Source organism: Falco biarmicus, chromosome Z, assembly GCF_023638135.1.
Source record: "Falco biarmicus isolate bFalBia1 chromosome Z, bFalBia1.pri, whole genome shotgun sequence".
Classification (NCBI taxonomy): domain Eukaryota; kingdom Metazoa; phylum Chordata; class Aves; order Falconiformes; family Falconidae; genus Falco; species Falco biarmicus.
In genome coordinates this window covers 1,210,590-1,232,897 of record NC_079311.1, presented here as the reverse complement: position 1 = coordinate 1,232,897, position 22,308 = coordinate 1,210,590, and the positions used below count along the sequence as shown (strand labels likewise).

Sequence of the window (22,308 nt, the reverse complement as noted above, 5' to 3'; positions counted from 1 at the left end):
TCACTCCAAAGAGTGGGCCTGCAACCTCATTCTACCCAGATGTCTGCCCTCTCAGCCTGCCCTCCTTGCTCCACTCCTACAAGCTCCAGATGTCCAGGGTGCAAGATGTCACCTGCTGCCCTTCTTCTGCTGTCTCAAAAGAGATGGTAAATCCTTCGCTAAGCACCTCTTCTTAGTGCCTGAAAGCCATGCCTTTCCTTTTCAGTCCCTTATGCTCCTGAGCTGACTTTGAAACCTCTCCAAAACATTTCAGTACTCCCTTTCTCATAGCTGGAGTGCATAAATAAGCCTATGTGTTGTCTTGTATACATTAGGTTTCTGACATCATCAGCACCCAAGCGATATGAAAGCCTTACAAACACCATACTCTCAATTTCTGTAACATTTCCTCTGAAAATTCAAGGATGTCCACCATTTTAAGTGGAAGAACTTACATTTTGACTTCTCGCTTAATTTATCTTGCCAATTCCTTTCCACCCCTACCATAAGTTACAATCAAGCGCTTCTCCTCTTCTTGAATTCTTTCTCTTTCCCATTCTCCCTCAAAGCTATTTTAACCTTTCCCTGTCCTCTTTCACTTCTACCTCTTCTATCTTCACTGCTGGTAGTACTCCAATCCCAAAGCTATCCCCTCCTTCAGAAAGATACCTGGCTCTCCCATTCCCTGCAATTTCTTGAAGTTCATCTATCACTACTCCTTATTTCATCTATCACAACATTTGAGAACTACAGCCTCTTCTGTCCCAAATATGCTGGAAAACATGTAAGTAAAATTAAAACACACTGAGACATTTCCTCAGCAACTGCTATGCAAATGGTGATTTTTCAAGCAAAACTGTGTACTCAGCTGTATTTGAAAACCTCTCCTAGATGTCTACAGACTTGTCAAAAGCCAATAAAGCGCTCTCAGTGTGTAAAGGTATGAGAAAACATCAATTAAAAAAAGCTTGTATCATTCTTTCTTAATTCCATTTTTACTTGCTGCTAGTGCTCTAAAGCAGTCTGGCCATATCCCAGGTCCTGCTGTGGCCGAATTCCTTTTTTCTTTTTAATATTTTGCTTTATTTAGGATCTTAAAGAGTGGATTAAAAACCTTCATCTAAATATTACAACTTGTTTCTGCCCCCCACTAATGATGATCTCTCATAACTTAGGCGACGTTTCATGACTCTTACAATTAAATTGAGCTGCAGTTTTCAGCTGGGAGAATAGTGTTTATCCAAAGAAGGTACAGTGGTGTGAGGAATTTTTTGGTCATTCTTCCTATCAAATAGGTCTTTTTCATCCAGATCTGTGTCACATTAGTAAGTGAAAACTGTCTCACAACTCCAACTTCATGCTCACTGACTCACCAGTATATGCTCACTGGCCTGAATTCTCCGGGGAATTTTAAGTTGCTTTACAGCGCTATGGAAGTGTTTCGTCTCTGTTTCCTGCAGAATTGCAGAAGATCCATGAGCCTCCGACAGCCTTTGCCTGGCACACCTCTCACATGGTCCATGAGCCTGACATACATCTCACAACAGGATTTCTCTAGCCAGCCAAGCATTAAAAAAAAAACAAACAAACCAAAACTACTCAAAAAACAAAGGGGAAGAAAAAGCCGACCAACGGTGATGGGTGGCCACACCACAGATCAGAGCACTCCTTGATGGATGAGGCAGGGGAGACAGCTCACAAGATGTCAAAGGAATTCTTTCCTCATTAGGCCTCTAAGTCCAGAAAACTTTCTGTTGACATTCTAATGGTACTTGGAGAGGGGAAGGACAACTTAATGAAGCAAATCCATTCCAGAATCCGGCAAACCCAGGCATATATAATTATCAAATATTTCAGCAGATACCTGAAAAATGTTTAAAGCTGACATCTGCAGTCAATTTTTTTTAAATGCAGCTGCATTTTGAAAATCTGCTAATGTATGGAGCTCTTCAAAATAAGACTTGAAACTTTAAGAATCTCACACATGAAGATCTGCAACTGACATGACATATTTCTAAGTTTCCAGTTTGCAGCCAGACTTTGTAAAATCCTGCCCACTTACCAGACAGAGGAATACTGAGACAAACAAGAGAACATTTGGCACAGGATCTATGACAGATAAAGCTGTTTTAATAAAATATTTAATAAGCCTCAATGATATTTTCAAACCTAAGCCAGGTAGGATAGCAATCTTTTATACTTTTGCAAGACAGCATAAAAAAGACACCTGAGTGGCAGTATCTTTTAATTTTCATTTGATTCCACTTGCATAACCCTGTTAGAAATTTTGAGTACTCATTTGAGCATATCTAATAAGCCTAGGTTTTGGGACTACTTAAGGGAAGAAAAATTATTTCCATGTCTGTGTGTTTCTGTAGTAACTTGGCAGAAATGGTGATGGTCTATCAACAAGGTTTTGCATGATTGTTCCCCTACCCCTAGCTACCACTGAGCCAACTCAAGGGATTTTTAAGAAAGCCAAGGTGTGTTGAAGGTGAATCTAGTTATTGATTATAAAGAAAACACCAACTCAAACATACCTGCAAAGCTCTGCCTAAACGTTACAACACAAAAGTATTTATACCTGCTTCCAGAATTATAGCAAGAGACAATTATTTACACACCTCTGGCAAAAAACATCTGCAAAGCTAAATTAGAGCTTTAAAACAAAAACAACCTGCCAAAAAAGCTCCCAATTTTGTTCACAAAATAAAACTGATGGTGAGATATGATCGCTGATATTGATTAACAAACCTTAAAATCTTCCCCTAGTATCTACCAGTTTTTGCACCTTGTTTTCAGTAACACTTGGCAGCAGTTCATGGCGATTTACATTACTGATAGTGATGTCTATACAAACATACCTCATAAAGATTTTCATTAAAAAAACTTAAAAAAGAAATCACTTGATTCTTTCAGTTCTAATTAGGAGCTTAAATGTAAAGTATAATTTTTACAAGGACTATGTTTATCACTGTAGCAGGTGGCTTCATTACATTTAGGGAAAGTTGTCTGCTAAAACTTTTAAGATAACACTGGTACGTATATTGGTGGTTTGAATTGGAAGTTTACATAAGGCAACTTACCTTGGATTGTAAAGCATCCTTTCCAAATTAAATTCTTTGAGGTATGCAATTACTGCTGCCAGAGAACAAATAACAGGCTTATCCAAGCTTAGTATTAAAGATAGTTTTTGAGGACCTAAAAAAATAGATGTCATTTTCTTGTTAACTCACTGCTTACTACTTGCGTTTTTTAGAAAAAGTATAATCTATTTTGCAACTTAATCAAAATGGAAATCTGTAATATATGTACAGTGTTCTATGATATCTATAAATCAACATAAAGTGAGGTTCCAAAATAACATTTATGGTTCCAAAGAATGTAGAACACTACAATAACGTAAACACATTATGAAACATAAAACATTTGACTCCACAGGGTTTTCTTCATAAAAATGACCGTTGGCATAGAAAACTTCTAAATATACAAACTAAAAATTCTGAAATCTCCATTACTGCAGGCAACATTGTGCAAGTTAAATAGAATGAAAAGGCCTTGGCACACATGCCTATGATTTGTCTGCCTCGGCCAGTCTGCAGAATATGGTTCCATCTCTGTGAGACAGCTATTCGTATGTGATACTGTTCTACTACAGTCTCCGTTCCAGCTGCAATAATAGGAGAATTCACTCTATATCTTAACATAAAACGGCATTTTTGTAAACCTTATTAAGTTTTTTCAGAGATTTTTTTTAAAGCTGTTCTTCTGTTCCTAGTGTGTTAACACACACAAGAACTTGAAGAAACATTTCAGATGTTGAATAATTTCCCTTAGTTGCTAAATATGTGTGAATTTAAATCTGTCTAAACATACATCTTCAAGCTATGAGAGAAAACAACAAAAAAAAAAGGATGCTAGCCCTGTATTCACTTCTATTTAAATAATGTTCGTTTTCATTTTCAAGGTTCACTTCCTCCAAGCTCTTAAGATCCCAATGTGCAGAAAATTAAGCAAAGGTGACAGAAGGCTTTAATGGATAAACAAGATGCTCCTGATTTAACCCAACATTAAAAAGGAGGAGTATGAGAGGTGGAAGCAGGGACAGGTGACACAGGAAGAATATAGAAACATTGTTTGAGCTTGCAGGGATGGACTTAGGAAAACCAGAGCCCACCTGGAGTTGAGACCGGCAAGGTACCTGAAGGACAACAAGAGCTTCTAGAAGTACATCAGCAGCAATAGTAAGACAAGGGACAATGTGGGCCACTGCTTAATGGGGAAGCAGAGCTGCTGACACAGGGCATGGAAGAGGCTGAGAAACTCAGTGCTTTCTTTGTCTTGGTCTTTACTGGTAAGATGTGCCTTGAGGAATCCGAGGCCTCTCAGACCAGTGGGAAATTCTGCAGCAATGAAGATTTCTCCTTAACAAAGGAGGACAAGTTAGGGAACACTTCAACAAGTTGGACATAGACAAGTCCATGAGACCTGATGGGATGCACCCACATGTATTCCTTATCTATGTAAAGGATAAAAGGATGCATGCTTCACAGACATTCTGAATTACATACCTGTAGTATCAGGCACTTCTTTTGCATAAAAATCAGTAATCAGCTGGAACGCATGGCTGTATTCAAAATGGAGGTTTTCCATCCTTTCTATCCTAATTCTGTCATCCCATAACCTGCAAAGAGAAAATAGTGACTTTCAGTACCTATGTTCTCTTCGTGAGGAATATTTAAGTAGGTTACAAAAGTGCATTTTCTTTCATGCTCCCTTTTTCAATTGAATAGGTAGAGAATGAAGAGATGAGCTACTTAAGTAAGTTAAGAACATTTCTAAGAGTGTGGTGTTTTCATTAAAACATTTCTTCTTTCTATTGTAAAAGTGCAAACAAATAAAACCCAAACAGCAACAGCAAGCAAGTTGAAAAGAGACTTCAGGAGGTTGTCTAGTATACCTGCAGAGTAATGTAAATTCATTTTCATCAATCATAAGTATTTGCTTTATCTGTTCTCAAAGACTTAAAATGACTAAATAATGAAGCAGTACCCCTATGCTATCGATTACCCTATTTAATTACCCCTTATCTTTGAAGGCTTTGTTCTACGCTGTACAACTTGTTGTAATATTAACCTATTGCATCTTTTCCTATATGCAGCTGAAATAAAGTATTCCTGTGCTTTATTTGGTAACTGTTTGAAGACTTCTCCGTTCCTTGTGCTAAAGGACTTGACTTCTTTCAATCTCATTGCATTTGGTTTCCAAGGATGTTATTAATGATAACTCAGTCCTCCCAACAGGCCAGCAGTTCCTCCCAGTTTAACAGTGCCAGTAAACATAGCAAACTTACTCTTTTCCACCATTAAGTCAAATGAGATCTCTTCCATGAATCCTTCTCTACTGCCACCAAGTAATTGAGAATTAGAGCAGTACAGGATTTCAACCCATTTTGCAACCCATGAGAAATTAATCTAGCTTGTTCCCTGTGACCCTTGCTGCCATAGGCCCCTTACGTAAGACAGCGGCAAAAGAATTTATTCATTGCAATGTGCATAAGATCAAAGTTACTTGGTACCTGCACTTGAGTGTCAAGCTAAAATGACGAAATCTGAGATGCCATAATCTGACTCAGAGAAGAGTATGTGTGTGGTATTTACAAGTTACAATCTTTCTAACCGGTTGCTTTTATAACTGCTCACTGAAATAAAAATTAGATGCTGTATTACTCATTAAATTTGTACAGCTATTAATACAGCATTAAACAGATATGCTGGTTAAAAACCAAAACAAAAATCGCACACACTCCCCCTGCAACCTTTGAGCATAATTACACATCTACAGAATGAGCACTGAAGAAGCAGCCAGTAGAAAGCTGCCAGTAAAAGACATATATAAAACCTGTTTGGCCTCAGAGTATCCAGTCTCATACTGCCATGGGACATGAATTAACCAAATACTTCTACTGTATTAGAATTATGCCAATGAGAGCGATTGTGTAGGTGTTATAGGAAAGAAATTAATCAATACCCTTTTTGCAGAGCTTTTCAAATTCACAGGAAAAAACAGACAGACAGGGTTTCTGCATCGCATTGTACATATTCCCATCTGAAAGGATCAATATGTCTGAGGCTCAACTCTTAAAAATGAGAGTTATTTTCCTATAATACATGTCAAACTAACTGCGTCTCAGAGGTCTGACTTTCTCAGCACATCCTAGATGATCCCTTGCTTACTTCCAGTGACTTAGTTTTAATGGACTGATCCAATTAAGATTTCAGTCTTCATGCCCTCTGGGACTCCCCTCTGTCCCAACTCTACTCAGAATGAGAAAACATTTTTAAAGCAAATGGATTTCTGTGAAAGACAATTAGTCTGTGTTCCTCAACCTCTGATAGCAATCAGCTCTTTTCTTCCTTGTGTTTCTCACTTGCTCCAACCTTCAGTAATAATCTGCTCTAACATATCCATCCATTTTGCTAAATTAGCATGGATACTCACTACAGGCTTTTGCAAGACCACCACTTCAGCATGAAACTTTTTAAAATGTGTTGTACGGTATCTGGAGGTTAGCAGAGTACAAGCCTTTGGATCAGTCCTGCAATACAGCAGGGCTTTTCTGTTGACCATATGTGAGCAGGGACTTAGAGAAATCATTTTAAAACAGAATTTTACTGTCCATTTCTACTTCTCAGGTTTTTGTAACGCCACCTTCAGAAAAGCAAGGCTTAGCAAGGTCTGCAGAGCTTATTTTTAGAACTGAAGTCAAAACAGGAGGCTTCGGGGGTAATTAAATGGATGATACATGCCACACCTGCTTGTTTTTAAAGTAATGGTTAAAAACTAACTGTTGTCATTTTCATCAATGCATTTGTGATTTTCTTTCATTTCAGAACCAAGTTTATCCGACCCCTTAGCATAAACTTTGGCACACGATAGTTGCAGACAATGTAACTTGAGTGACTTACAATGGTACTTAACGTTCATCAACTGTATTGATAGGAAATAGTTCACATTAGGATTAGACAACTCTGATTTGTAAAAGTCATGGCATATTTCAATATTTATATTCTAGATATGGCATCATCAAACAAGTATCTGACACTTCACCTATCTGAAAGTATGCATCTGATATTCTAGATAAAGTAAAAAAGCTGGAAGGTTATAGATACCTATTAAACATGTGGAAAAATCTGAATTTTTATCAAGATGTATGAAAACTAAATCTGCTGCAGAAGGTTTTCATGTCTGTCCTTTCTTTAGCCAGATGATCACCCATAGGCCATTTTTTCTGATTATAGCCAGAATGATGTGTTGATGCTTTATCGCTCCAGCTACCAATGCTTATTTAAATCAAAAGTCAATTTGCCATCAACTTCTGTAAACATCATTCTTGTCAGAACATCTACAACAAACTGGTGTGCAACTCATGCAGTATTTTATTGATACTGATGTAGTGTGAACTAACTTTAGGATAGAATTAAAGAATAACCATTATAATGATTGTTAACCACTGTAACAATTCCAGATATCATGTACCGCCATATGTTACTCATCGACCTTCGGTGTCTGTTCTGTTATCCTTTGTTAGGCATCCGCCTATCTGCTGACCTTCTATGCTAAAACTTTAGCAGAACACTCCAGCAGGAGAGGACAGATAAGGGTAAAAGAAACAATTAAGCAAGAAAAGCAGATGGCCAGCAAGGGCATAAATTACCTCAGACTGATTAAGAACACTGCAAATGTGCAAGACCATCACATAACGAGCAAGAGGTGAAAAGTACACCATGAGGAAGACCTACGGCCTTCCTCCTAGAGACCACTGCCCCCGTCTCTGAGACCCCTGCCCACAACTCTTGGAAGAATTTGTGCAAGCACGAAGGACTGATAAGCTAATTAACATACGAAGCGAGGGTAGGCAGGATTAGATAATGAATATGTATAGATATTAGTTGAATAATCATTATTTCATTGTATAAATATGGAATTATTAGCTACCTTAAACATGCACGTTTGGTGGAAGGATGCCCCGTGCATTCAGCGCTGCCAATAAAGGATACTTAGTCACTAAGAAATCTGGACTTTGTTCTTTAAATCAATACCCTTTCCTGTACTTCTGAAAACAAGAAATTCTCATAGTCCCAAAGACACTGGTAGGGTTAGTTAACGATGAAACTCAACTTTTCAAAGCTTGTTTACCTTCCTTGCACAAGTTCCTTTGCTACCACCCTTAACCGGATACTGAGCAGACAGAGATGTTTCAGGCTTTCAGTCAACTGAACGGTGTACATGAACGTGTGGTGCCCCCTATTAACATTCCCTGCTTTCTAAGCACACTGGGCTTTCATGCAGAACTGTTTTTTCCTCATGAGATCCATTACAGAAGTTGCTTGAAGAGATGATTATTTACCACATTTAAGAATAGGAAATCAACTTGTCCACAAAATACATGCATAAAGGATGAGATCCTAAGATACACAGATTTACACAGATACACATACACACGCTTTTGTGTATATAATGTAATATGTAAGTCCATTCAAATCTATATTGTTCTATGAATCTGTTACTACAGGGACTAATTTATCTGTCACCCTACTGGGAAAATGAAAAAGGATCAACATTGCTGGGGTTTATCCCTGAATTACTGCTTACCAAATGCTGCAGGAAAAATACTCAAAAGAGATCACTAAAGGGGGGGGGTGGGCGGGCGGGTGCGTGCGTGTAATCTCTTCAAGACAAAAAAATGCTAGAAGAATATAAACTAACATAAATCAAACTAATTCACAGATACTGACTCAAAATATTTACAAAAAATAATGAAATCTGTTATTGTTAGAATGACCTTGCATATAAGCACAACAGCTCACTGCAGTGTGCTGAATAAAACAGGAGTCACTTCATTACTGCTCTACAATTTACAATTAAATAGGTATAAAGGGCATAAAGACTTCCTGAAAAACAAACACATGCAAACCAAGTTTTCTTGAAGCTCAGAAAGCCTTCCTAAGAAAAGCAAATAACTCCAGAATTTTACCTTCCAACTGCTATCCCGCCCTGCCTGTTCTGCTTTAGGACTACTCAAATGAAGGGCTGCAGGCACTGGTAAGAACTGTACATTCATATGTCACAACACAAATTCATAAATGATACAGAATTTTAGAAGGGAGATCTCTGCTTCTAAAATTTAGTTTTTATTTCTGATGCTAAGCACAGATATATAAAGCGCAAGTAACTGATTTAATTTTTCCTATACATTTTATTCAAACTGCTATTTTCTCTGCACTTATCACAGTGCACTCTGCTAGAATGACCAGTTGGTCACTGAAGGGAAAAAATGCCTACACTGCCCAGTAGAGCAAGGTAACCTGAATGCATTACTCCTTTCAGAAATCCAGGCATACTGTGTCATCTTCCCTTATTAGCATGCTTAGCAGAAATTTCCTTTATTTGTCATCATTGTGTTACCTTTGTCATACAATTGCTTCTACCTCAGGGGCTCTAGGTTTGAATTGTCTGTGAGAACTCCAGAACAACCATCCTTCCCTTTTCGGTAAATCTTGACACGGAGCTTCAGTAGCTTCTCTGGCAAAGCCCCTGTAACATTTCCAAGCAGCTATTCTTTTGGCACTGAACACATATATTTTTATAAGCACAGCTTTTTTTGTCCTGCCAGACTAATGTCCTTTCCCACATTTGCTCTGAACAACCTTCAGGTATCAGAGATTGAGATAAATGTTGTTACAAGGAAAATGGCAGCACAGTCACCTTCTCTAAGTATCTGTCACTCTCAGAATGGTTTAAATCACTTCTGCCTGTAATAACCAAACAATAATTACCACATGTATGCTATCAATATACTACATACAACACGTTACCCCACAAGACCTCCAACTTTTCAAATATCCCATCCCAAAATGCTCACTTATGCTAGAAGCTGCTGAAAAGCCTAGAAGCAACTCTGACACACTGTAATATATATATATGTACACACATATATATACACACACAGTATATTTTACATATATAGATTCACATACATATATATACAGAAAAACCTGGGGAAAACCCTTTGCTTGCCTTTTACTATCCAAATTATTAATATTCCTCAACATGTACATCCCGATTTCCTTCTAGTCACCTCAGCAGAACTACAGCTGAAAAGAACTCCAACCCTATCTACAAACTAAGAGTCTAGATGCAAGAAATTTGAAGAAAACATTCTTCTAACTTTAGGAACTCAAGAGACAGGAGCTGTCAAGGAAGTAGAGCAAAGAAGCTATCAGAAAAGGACAGGGCAGAGAGGCTCTGTAGGCACTGTATGACACTGTCTTCTGTGAGAACAGAATTAAGGACTACAGGACAAAACACAACACAGTTGCACTCCAGCAGCTACCACATCCATAAACAAGACATAAAACTTTTTCAGGCTCCTTCCATCTGCCTGTCTGATGAATGGGATGAGACACACTACACTTGTTTCACAGAAACCTAGTAGAAAAGATCACAAACTGCTAGGAAATTATTTCTAAGCACCTAGAAGAAAGCAAGATGTGCAACAGCCGGCACAGATTTGTCAAGAAAAATAAAATCCCACCAAATCAATTTAATTTCCTTCAGTGGGAGAGGAACAGATTCTGTGGACAGAGAAAAAGAAGATTTACTACATGCTCGATTTTAGTGAGGTTATTTTATATCGTTTCACACATCCTCATAACTGATCTAGGGAAGCATGATTTACATGAAAGTACTTATTAGAGAATGGGTACAAAACTGGCTGGAGAGCAATACTCAGGACAGCGTCAGGGGTTCACCATCAAAATGAAACAACGTGTTTTGCAAAGTTCCATAAAACTCAATACAGCATCTGGTAGCCCTCAATACTTTACTTACAACTTGGACAATGAAACAGAGGGCAACTCTAGTCAACTTTCAGAGGGTATGAAGTGACTGCAAAGAATATCAGAAAACCTGCCTTGAACTCAAAACATGGTGGAGAAATTACCTAAAAAAGTACAAGTTCTCTCCATCGTCTATACCTGTAAACAAACAACACATGCAAGCAGAATGGGGGATAAATGAGTAGAAGCTAACTTACAGCACAGTTCTTTCCATTAGACATCCAAAGCAAATACAGTTTACTTGCGAAATGACAACACAGAGCAGTTCATATCCAACGGACAGCACTATTTAAAGTGATCTTCAGTGCCTTGTGCAGTCGTGTATCAGCTCATACAATTGCTCTTCAGAAGCCAGCACAGTACCTTCTCCAAGGTTCCAGCAGTATTTCCCTCTGCGTTTAGCAGGTGCCACACATACATGAGACTGAGAGGATGCGGCTCACTGATTTCGTCTCATCAGGAGACTGAGCACACTGGACTAATTTGCCACGTGCTTGTTCTCCTGTTACCGTCCACCTCCGATGTGCTAGAGACAGCTTCGTGAACCAGCTGTGCAAGTTTGCCCCCAGAATCCCCACAGGCACCACGAGTCCTTCATTCAGCATTATGCCAATCAGCAAAAATCTCTCTTCTTGCAGGGATTCAAGCAAATTAAACAAAAAAAAAAAAAGTGAAGCAACACCACCACCACAAAACAAAATATATGAACAGTATGCCTAGTATCTGCCATACTACATTAACACCAAAATGAAATAATGCTCCCCCAGTTACACCCTACCATGGAAAATACTTCTGAATGAAGTGTGAGTGAGGAGAGAGTGAAGACATAGGTCCAGACACACGCTTGTGATAGCTTGGGATCACCCCTGTGCCTTGCCTCTCTTTTCTGCACACTATCGAGTCTCCCACGGCAGGGCGTATTTGGTGGCTTTGTTTAACTGGTCTGTGGCTATTTCTGCCCTGAATTTTCTGACACCAGTTACACAGTTTTAAGGTTGGAAGTTTCCAGCAGAATTAGCACACTTTTTTGAAAAAAAATTTTCACAAAGATGATTTCACCATGGTGCCTTTCTGTAGAGAACAGTTCAGGAAATTCCAAACACATGCTATTCTGCACTCCTTTAAAACACTCAGGGTTCAAATACACAGCAATATGCCAAAGAGTTTACTTGCTAATAGTCACCACAAGTTTCTCCAAAAGGACACCACTAACATGACCCTAACACAACCCATAGAGCTTGTAAGATCTTTTTCTTAGGATACAGAAGAACATGATGAACTGCTGCATCGTGCCAGAGCAACACAGCATGCCAGCCTTAACGATTTTGAAGGGACAGAGTGCTTTGGTGCTTGCTACTTAGCTTCAAGCTAACCTTAACTCTAGCCAGGGAGGGGGGAAGGACAGGTAATGTAAAAGCAAATGCAAGTATTTCTAAAATCCCAAACAGACAATACAGTTACAAAGATGAAAAATGCAGTGTCAGCAGAAATTAATGAAACTCCCCATTTATGTCATATATCCTAAAATCAGATGCGTAAGACTTTTTCATGTCTCCTTCTCCACACCTAGCTGACAGGCTATTAAACACCTCAGAACCACATGTGCTTTTGGGATGATTTTCAAATTCTGAACTCGCCTCTCTCCCCTTTTTCCTCAAGAATGGATCATTTTACATCTCTGTATTTGCCAAAGTTTTTGCCCAGTACTAAATAAAATGTTAATTAGCTGTGTTCTCTCCCATCAGACAGGGTCATTTTCTGTATTTTCTCCTCACATGTGGTCTTAAACTTCATACAACATATAGCTGAACAAGCATACTTTTGTATGAAGAGGATAAATACTCAGCACCAGCTCTTATTATTGTGTATTATCTCAATGACATGGCAGCTGTAGTTCTGTGCATGTCTACATCAATGTACCTGCTGACTGTCATGGTACCACTCTCCCCACCCCATTCATCCCTGGCTCCTTATTCCCATTGCTTCTTCTGCAATAGCTGTACAGCTTTCCTGACCCCACACCAAGCACTTGGAGCATGCTACAACAGAAAAAATCCACAGTGCGGGGAAGGGAAAAAAAGCTTTTTTCTAGCTAGCATGGTTAAATGGCTCACCAAAAATGAAGTGAAAAGACAATGACAGGACCAGACCATCCAGCTCTGATCACTATTACTAAGGGAAATTGTTGCAAAAGCTGGCCACCAGAAAGCTTTAGCAGCACCGGTGATTTTCTAAGGATTGTATGACAGTCCTTTTCCAATCCTCCCTAGAGCCACAAGCTTCATTTCACTATTTGTAGTTGGTCAGCAAAATGACTCACCCTTTAGAGACTTTCACTGCCTGACACTTCTGCCCCCTCCACCTCCAAGTTTTCCTATTTTCACTGCTCAAAAACAATTCTGAATGTCAACAATGATCACAGCGAGCAGAGCAGGAACATGTATCCTGCCTCTAGAAGCGCAAAGATCACTGAGAGATCCCTACAGGTCATGCTGTCCAGCCCTCCACTTAGAACAGCACCATCACCAACATCAGACAGATCATTTCACTAAACGATACAAGCTTCTGTCACTGGTATAACAAAAGAGCCAACATAGGAGCAAGCAGGTTGTCAGAGCAAGTCCAAGGACAGACTGTGGTGGGGCGTCCCCCCCTCCCCTGGGCTGCCCTGCGGTCTCGGGAAGCCCTGTGAGGGCTCAGCCCTCTGCACCCAGTCAGGCCGCACCAGCAGCTCTTGCACAGCCCAGGTGGGGAGCGGCACTGGCCGCACCAGGAGCTCCTGTCGCCTGGCCAAGGTGGGCAACGGCAGCCGGAACCATCAGTCACCCCCCGACGGCCTTGGAACGTTCCTGACCTGAATCGTAGCCCGAGTGGAATGGTACCGTTGTTACTGGAACTTTGAAAAATTACTGACCCAGATTGTGGCCAGAATGGAAATTTATGGATGACTACAGCCTACCATCTTGTGCCCCTATAAAAAGCAGTCCTTAGTGAGACCCTGTGAGCCCTCCTGGACAGCAGTAAACTTCTAGCAGCATCTCCCTCCCAGTGGGACACCTCTCAGAGCCTGCAAACTCCCAAGCTTCCAAATTTCAGAGGACCATCACCAAAAGCTAACAACAGGGCACAGGATGAAACCCTCCACTCCTCGAGGCTCAACTCTCTGCCCATTGAGAAGTACCAAGATGTTTGAAATGAGTACTTCACTTGAGGAGAACTTTTAACAGGTATAGCTTTATATATTTAAATGCATATATCTTTATACCTTTATCTCATTGCATCTGTGTGCATCCGTGTGTGAACTGATTTAGATATCCCATCTATAATTAAGTCTCTGTTGTGAGAGTAATAAATCCTATTAAGCTCATCTCATAAATGTTACATTAGTCCATAATTATGGGCTGCTAAGACCTTGTGATGCATCTTGAAAGTTGAATAAACCTTAGACATCCTTTAGACATAAACCACTGACCAAGCCGGAGACTAAGATTGGACCTAGCTGTACCTAAGCACTATCAGGAGTTTAGAAAGCAAGAGGGTCTGCTCTGAACCTCATGACTCAATAGGAGGGTCTCCTTTTGCATATCCTGCCTCTGTAATAATTCTAGCTCAATTTTCCTTTGTTTGTTTCACTGATGTAATAAGTAATAGAGTGAAGCTTGCCATCAAACTTTGTTAAGACGCACTCCCAAAAATTCACATTAAAAGTATTTTGCTGATACCTTTGATGGTGATTCTTCCAGTGTCCGAAACCATTCATTGGTGACACAGACCAAAGTGCATTTTAAAACGTAGCTCAAAAGGGAAGACTGCAGGATGCAGTGGCCACAGCTGCAGGGGCTACACCCTTGCCCACAGAAAACAGCACAGGACAACAGCACATCTATCTGCTAATACAGCTGCACACTAAAGGGTAAGACTGCAGCACAAAAAGAAAAACAGTTGTAACTGCTTCTTACTGAAAACATGACTGGAAGCTGAGCGCCAAAATTTTCTCGTACATGACGTGCTAGAAACAAGTAGAGAAGTGCTGATCTCTGGGAAGTACAACAAAACTGACTGTTAGGGAAAAGAGATTTAACTTAGAGAAGCAATGTCAGGGTCAAAATTAAGAGTCTGATCTATACAACTATTTGGAAAAGAAAGAAGAAATCTAATCCAGGAAATACATCAACATTTTAATCTGCTTTTGATATATTTGCTCCAGAAGCCAGCTACAGTCCATCCTGAAAAATTTTTACAAGACAGTGCCCTACTGCAAAACACTGTTGAATCTGCTCATATAAAGAAATACTTTAGATAACTTCATGCTTGACCATAGGACCTACAGCAACCACTTAATGTTTAAATTATCCTCTAACATAGTCAAAATTGATTCTCAAAACTCCCCCTAAATTACCATGTTATTTTACCAAAAGGGACTTTTAAAAGAATGTCTACACCTCAACAGGACGGCGGACAGAAAAATTGAGCTCTGTACTACGTATTATGTAACTAGAAATGTTACAACTTAAAGCCTTCAAGTGCTTCATAAACTTTGGCAATAAATTAAACCATAGGAAGAGGGTTACTACAGCTAAAAGACACCAAAAATTCTGGACAGGTAGACTGAAGGAAAAGATGACAAAACCCTGAAATAAAATGAATTTTGAAACTCTAATACGAATGTGTATAGTGAATTTTGGACTATCACCTTGTTTTAAATGGCAGCTTTTCTACTACCCCCCTCATAACTTAACACCTCTTTCAATGTATTATACATCTTCCAAAAGCGAGTGTAGTGGTCTTTGCTTCAAAAGGTCACATGTTGTCTGATCATAGTTTTATTGACTGACAGGAACTCGAAGCTTTCCCATTTTGAGTAACAAAAACATTTAAGCACAAAGCACTTTTCTTTGTTTCTCTTCTAACCTTTTTGGAAAGGCTTCCCACCTACCAGATCTTGCAGTGAAGTCATAACCATTGTGCTTCTGTCAAATCACTGCCTACTGTCTCACCATACTAAAACTCACCATTACAACTCCATTCCAGGATCAAGCTGACAGAGAAAAATTCAGTAGAGTACATTTATTTAAAGACATATGTTCCCTAGCAGCATAAGTAATGGCCCAAATTCAGCTTCAACAAAGTCAAACTCAATGCTTAACAATATTTCCCACCCATTTCAATTATCTCCTTTTCCCCTTTATGCTGTGCCTGAGCAAAAATCTTAGGCATTCTTAGTTTGACATATTCAAAATACCCTTGGCCTTCAAAACATTCAAAGTTATCTGGATCCTATACATACATATGCAAAACATTTAGTACTTTATCCAAGAAAAGGGAAAGTGTTACTTAGGTGAGGCTGTTAAAACAAGTAAAAATTAAAAACAGATGGCTACAATACAACATACTTCTGGAAACGATCTTAAATTCAAGTTAGTGACGTCTTCACAGTATTAAAAACAGCCCCAAATCAAATCTGAATGTTACAGAATGCATCAGCCACAGAAAATCCACTGTGGTTCTGAGGAATGTTGCTAAAGCATGAACCATACATTTGCCCAGGTGATGGATAAGAGGATATTTTGCTAGCACAGACAGACAGCATAAATAGGAGGTCAGAATGGAAGTCATCATTGTTGAAACGTATTTTCCAATGATTATATAGGAAACAATGGAGATGGTGACAGAGGGAGTCCATTCATCTGCTATAAATCAATCTGAACTAACCTCCCACACTACTACCACAACCGTACCTGCCAAGAACTTTTGAAAACATAAATCCTGTTCTTTAACCAGCGTAAGAATTGCTGTGGACATTTACTAGAAGCACTAAACATGCAGTATGAACCACGCTGAGAAAGTATATTGCTTCTGCGAGCAGGAAGGCCATGCCTGGATTTTCCACCCACCACTGCATTGAAACCATTTCAGTTAATGGCTCCGAAGAAGAGATCTGGGTACTGCTCCGGCTCTTACACACCTTCCTGTGGTCTGTAACAACACTGAATACCCACTGCTTGGTTTTCAATTTTCTGTAAGGGAAGCTAAGAACCTTTTATACACTAAATAAGCACCTACATATACACTAACAACAGAGAAAAAGAGAACCTGAATGAGAAGACAGTCTAGCAGTTTTGTTGGGCTAGAATGCTTTACCAGAGGAAGAGGGAAAATGTGGAGGTACCCCAGGGAAAGCCTGAAGGAGGGAAAGGGCCAGAGAGCAGATGGCTGTACTTTCCACACAGATGTCATGTGGGAAGGACAGAGCTGAAAGGCCTCCAGGAAGAATCTATCTATGCCTTGTCTGCATTGCAGAAAGTAATATTCTGACCCCTGTCTGGAAACTGATCAGCAGTCAAAATTAGCTACATGTAACTAATTCTGTCCTCTGATCCACAGATCTGTGTTCACAGCTGGAGCGCCTCATACTGCAAATAAACGAGCGGAAACTGGAAGTTTTCTTCTTTCAGTTTACTAGGAGCGCTGATCACAGTTCAGAACAGAAACAATGGCCTAACATTTCTCCCATGCATTCCTCAGCCAAGTCCCGTCTGAGAACCAGTGAGTTTCTTCTAGGTGACAGATGTCAACTAGCAACACATATCCGAAAGAAGTCTCCCATAAAAAAAAACAAAAACAAAAACACAACAGAAATGCTGAATCCTCTTGATAAATATTTTGCGCAACAGTGTAGGATTACAGACCACCTTTAAAAATCAAGCAGAAAAAAAAAAATGAAAATTGAAATTCAGCCCGTAACATCTCACTTGAAATTTTAAAGGAAAGTATACACATTACTGTGTTTTCAAACTACGCTGACGGGTCATTACAGTGGTACTCGGGCAGAAAACCTTCCATGGTTCTTGAATTCTTTACTTAAAACACCACATTATTCTAACAGGTTATAATAAAAAGGAGAAAAATTCCAAAATAAGTCTTCAGGATTTGGATACTTTTCTCCAAATATTTCTGTAAAAGACTTGAAATTCTTAATTAATATTTTTGATTATTAACTATCTACAAAACAAGTATCTGATCTATATCCAGACCTGAAACTTTTGGGTAGCCATTCCTCCAGGTATTACCCATCATTAAAAAAACAGGTGGGAAATACATTCATCCAAGCTGCAGAGGAAAAACAACCAACAGCATGGTGTTTATACATATACCACACAAGACTTCACACTCAGATTAACATAAAATAGGTTTAAATGACCCATCTGCAGTAACAGTAGGCTACACTGTACTAATCATAATTCAGCTAGCAGAGGTAAGAGTAGCATGAAGCACAAAGCTTCACAGCTACTGGTATCAGTGCTAACAAACTGGTGCTCATTCACTTATTTCCTTTACAATCACATCGCAATTATTCTTGTCACTTGGACTTGATTTTTCCACGCAGGTAGGACAGTAAGGGTTATTGGTATGAATTTTGTGAAAAGAAAAAGCAGGGAAACATACCGGGATAAAGTAATTTGAGTACCATGAAGTCAAATCATTCTTGCGGCAGTGAAGGCTAACTCACACTGGGCCATGGTAGCACAAGGATGGTGAGATCAAGAGGAGTGATTATTCCACTGTTCCTGGTATTCTAAGACCCTACCTAAAGTACTGAGTCCGGTTTGGGCCCCCAGTACAAGACACCTATCAGAAATCTAGAAGGAATCCATGGCCTCTAAGACAACTAGGGGACTAAAGCATATGGCAAATGAGGACACACTACGGACACTGAACTTGTCCGGTATGGAGAAAGATGAGGGGCATCTTCTACTAAAGGGCAGTCAGGAAAGCCTGGAGCAGATTCTCGTCAGAGGTGCACAATGAAAGGATAAAACCAAGCAGTTGGCAAGCTGCAAATTATTCACAATTCTGTACAGACTAGGAAAAAAATATCTTCCCCACAAGACCAATTAAGCACATAATCAGGTGGTGTAGAGAGGCTGGGGACTGCACTTCCTTGAGGATTTTCTAAACTGGAAAATCTGCATGAAACCTAACTGAAGACAGCCCCCTGCTTTGAGCAAGAGGTTGAACAAAATTACATCCAGAAATCCCACTCGAGCCAAAATTTTTCCTGATTTGATTTTGAGAAACAAATGATTCTAAGAAACTGAAAGTTATTAAATACAGTACAGACCAGTTGTAGCTTAATTGCACTAATAAGAATGAACAAGAACATATAGACTGGCTTTTTTGCCTTTTCACGCCTCTCTTGCCTTACAGCACTGTTCTACCAAGCAACTTCTTCCGTGCTGTAGAAAAGAGATGAGCATATGATGTTTAATTTACTGTTTACAAGTCTACTGATGAGATCAGAAATGGATCTGATGAAGGAATAGTTATGGTTCCAGAGTTGGTTCATGACCACATCATAGTCTTAGGTGATTGGCTTCAACGAAGTCCTCACACATCTCAGAAACTCGAGATTTGTGCTCTCAGCAGTGGATGCTCTTTGGAAAACTAAGGAATCTTCCATGCAGGAATTCTCTTAGTATGTCTTCATGTAGAGGACTTCAACCATCCAGTAGTCAGAAGATGAAGAGATATGCTCTTCCTTTTTCTATCAGCAAACTTCATACGCAACAAAGACAGGACATACCATTTAAGGTCATTATCTAACCACATTTCACAGCTGAGACTGTGACATAAAGTCTCTTTTTTTTTTTATTTCTGGCATGCCTAACTTGCATTCTCCAGTCACATCACTTGAACAGACTGAACTGAAATTGATTGAAAGTTAAGTTATGCTGAATTAAAGAAAAAAAAAAAAATGGAGCAGGAACCTTTACTGTTACAGGTCATAATTTGAGAATGAATACCAAAAACAAAAGAAGTTTCGGCGGTTTGGTCACATACACCAATGATAAATGGGAATTTTACTGTTAGTAATTCTAACTCAAACAGAAATTTGACTCTCATACATGAAAAAAAATCTTGCAAATAAACAGTAGACAAATGTTCAGAGAAGTCTTCAGACTCTGAGAGATCTGTGTTAATTTCCAGGAAAGCCAAACTCTGGTTTCCAGAAAGAGACAGACAACTGCTGAGTTTGGTCACAATTTGTCTTGCACTGTCCCAATGGAAAGTGCAGTATCAACACAAAAGCAGGCTAGTTACATCCTCACTGTTAACTGGGCATGTCCAGTTAAAAGAGCAACACAGATTCTCCACGATCAAGGGCACCTTTCCGGTTCCCAACTATCTCACAGAAGTAAAACTCAAAATAAGAAATGGTTCAGCTGAGGCTGTTCTTGTACCTGGGGAGAATAATTTCCAAACTTGGGAATGAACACTGTAAACCTAATGGACAAAGCATATTCTACCCATGTAGAAAAGACCTGTACATTTTATGCTGCTGAAGTATGTCAATTCAGCAAGCAGAACTCATCCTCAGTACGTGCCTATTTACTGCTCTCAGTATAGCAGCCTAGCCTGAGAACTGAACTGATAGTAGAGAATTTCTGGTGCATAGTGAGGAAAATGCAGCCACACATTCAGCTTTAGCCATGCAGTGCTCCCCTCCAGGAAGCAAGCATTCTGGTGTGCTAACCATCTATGTCATGTTTTAAAAGGGGTTTCTCCACAAGTTGTTAACATAACCTGCCCCTATACAAAGGAGTACACGCCTATAGACAGTGGTCACCCAACACACACTGAAATAAGAAACTATCAATTAAGTCTCACTGCTTGAGCGCAATTTGGCACGGGGAACTTCTCGTCTCCCTCAGATAAAGCGCTTTACATGTTTTGTAATGTTTTTAGTAGAGGCTGCTGGACAGAAAACAGGGAACAGCTGGCTAGTCAATTACACTTTTAATTAATGGTTTCTTTGATAAGCTGATACAGATTTAAGAATCCATTAAATGTGATGAAATGAACTTGTTAATTTTTCAACAAATTATTTCAGGCTTTCCTGTGAGATGTACAAAGATGCTTAAACACAGTGACATTTCTAATGTAATAAATACAAAGAGTGTTAATAATTATGCCCTCTATATACAAAATTTTCTTTTCACTGCCATATTCCTGTAATTAAGAGTGGCACATTTTAATCACAAATGGCTACGTACCTCGATTTCACATTCTATGAAAAGTTAATACAAGTGAAAAAGCAGGGGAGCTATCTTTCACACAGCTTAATTTAGTATGTAACATACAGGTGCTATACTCTGTGTTTTTCATACTACTGCTTTGCTAGGATTCATGAATGAGTCAACAGCAAAAAGCTATGAAATTATTTTACAAATAGAAAACATTTGAAGGAAACAGATGAAGGCAGCGTAGGCTTAATGGTATGCTTTTTAAGGAAAAAAAAATGAAAAAGCAGATCAGGATTCAAAATTGAAACTCAATTTAATCTCATGTTTACACTTTGAAGGCCTTGATATCAGTGAATGCTCTCTTTGGCAATGGTTCAGTCCAAAACATGGTTTTCCATTCTGTAAGACTGCAAATCATCTCTGGTGCATAGAACTGAACTGAAAACAAAAGTGGCAGAGTTTTGTTGTGATTTTTTTTTTAAATAATACAAAAATGGGAAAAAAAAAAACACAGCACCTTAATTCTACTGGCAACTGACATTATTCTAACTTACTAGATTTTGTATGTCAAGACTTAAGGAAACTGAAAAATAAAACTATTGCCACCAACAAATGAAATGCTTATAATATTTGAGGGAATAGAGGGATAAAGCTACTAAGTGAAACTATTAATTTTTGTGAGATCAACTGTTTTCACACACAAGATATATTGCAGTTATTTTGCATACAAAAGATACTTTTGTGCAGTTCCTGTATTTTAAAATATGCAAAGTTGCTGGCACAACATACTGATGTCTGTCTATAATGAATGTTTATAACAGAACTACAAGAATTCCCCTCACCCAGCTTAATATAAAAGGTACAAAGTATTAGTCTACATTCTACTCATGGTAAATGATGAGACAAGCATCTGAAAAGATATCCCTACTAATACACAACCGTTTTTTAATGTAATATTTCATATGCAATTCATATATGTATGGACTGCAATAAAGCTACTTCAGTTCCATGCCAAGTCCTCTCTCAACAGCCAACCTGAAGTTGTACATCTGCCAACATAACCATGCTTCAAGACAGATTTTCTCTTTTTTTTTTTTTTTTTAAGAGGAATTACATTAAAAGATATCTTTGGTTTAGGTTGGGTTTTTCTTTTAATTTATCACATAATGGACCCTGTCTACAGTACAGCACTCGCTAAACCAAGAGTACAGCCTGACTATCAATTCAAACAGAGATAAACACAGCCACTAAACACAACATCCCTGGCACTCCCAACATCTTCATTCTTCTCTTTCCTTTTGCTCTGGCATAAAAGCTTGGACAACCATATACTGAACTGAAACAAGAATCCTAACCAGTTCAAAAATTTACCCAGAAAAGAACAAATGACTGTAGTGGTTCTT

General features: G+C 39.0%; 1 protein-coding gene across 4 annotated transcripts in view; it reads right to left on the bottom strand.

Moving 5' to 3' along the window:
- Positions 1 to 22,308, bottom strand: part of MSH3 (mutS homolog 3) — a 113,134-nt gene that overhangs the window by 67,045 nt on the left and 23,781 nt on the right. For all 4 annotated transcript variants that reach the window (XM_056323951.1, XM_056323950.1, XM_056323949.1 and 1 more), the window contains exons 9-10: positions 4,551 to 4,663; positions 3,066 to 3,180 (exon numbers count right to left, since the gene is read on the bottom strand). In XM_056323951.1, coding sequence (XP_056179926.1) covers positions 3,066 to 3,180; positions 4,551 to 4,663 — 228 coding nt within the window. The remainder of the gene's footprint in view (positions 1 to 3,065; positions 3,181 to 4,550; positions 4,664 to 22,308) is intronic.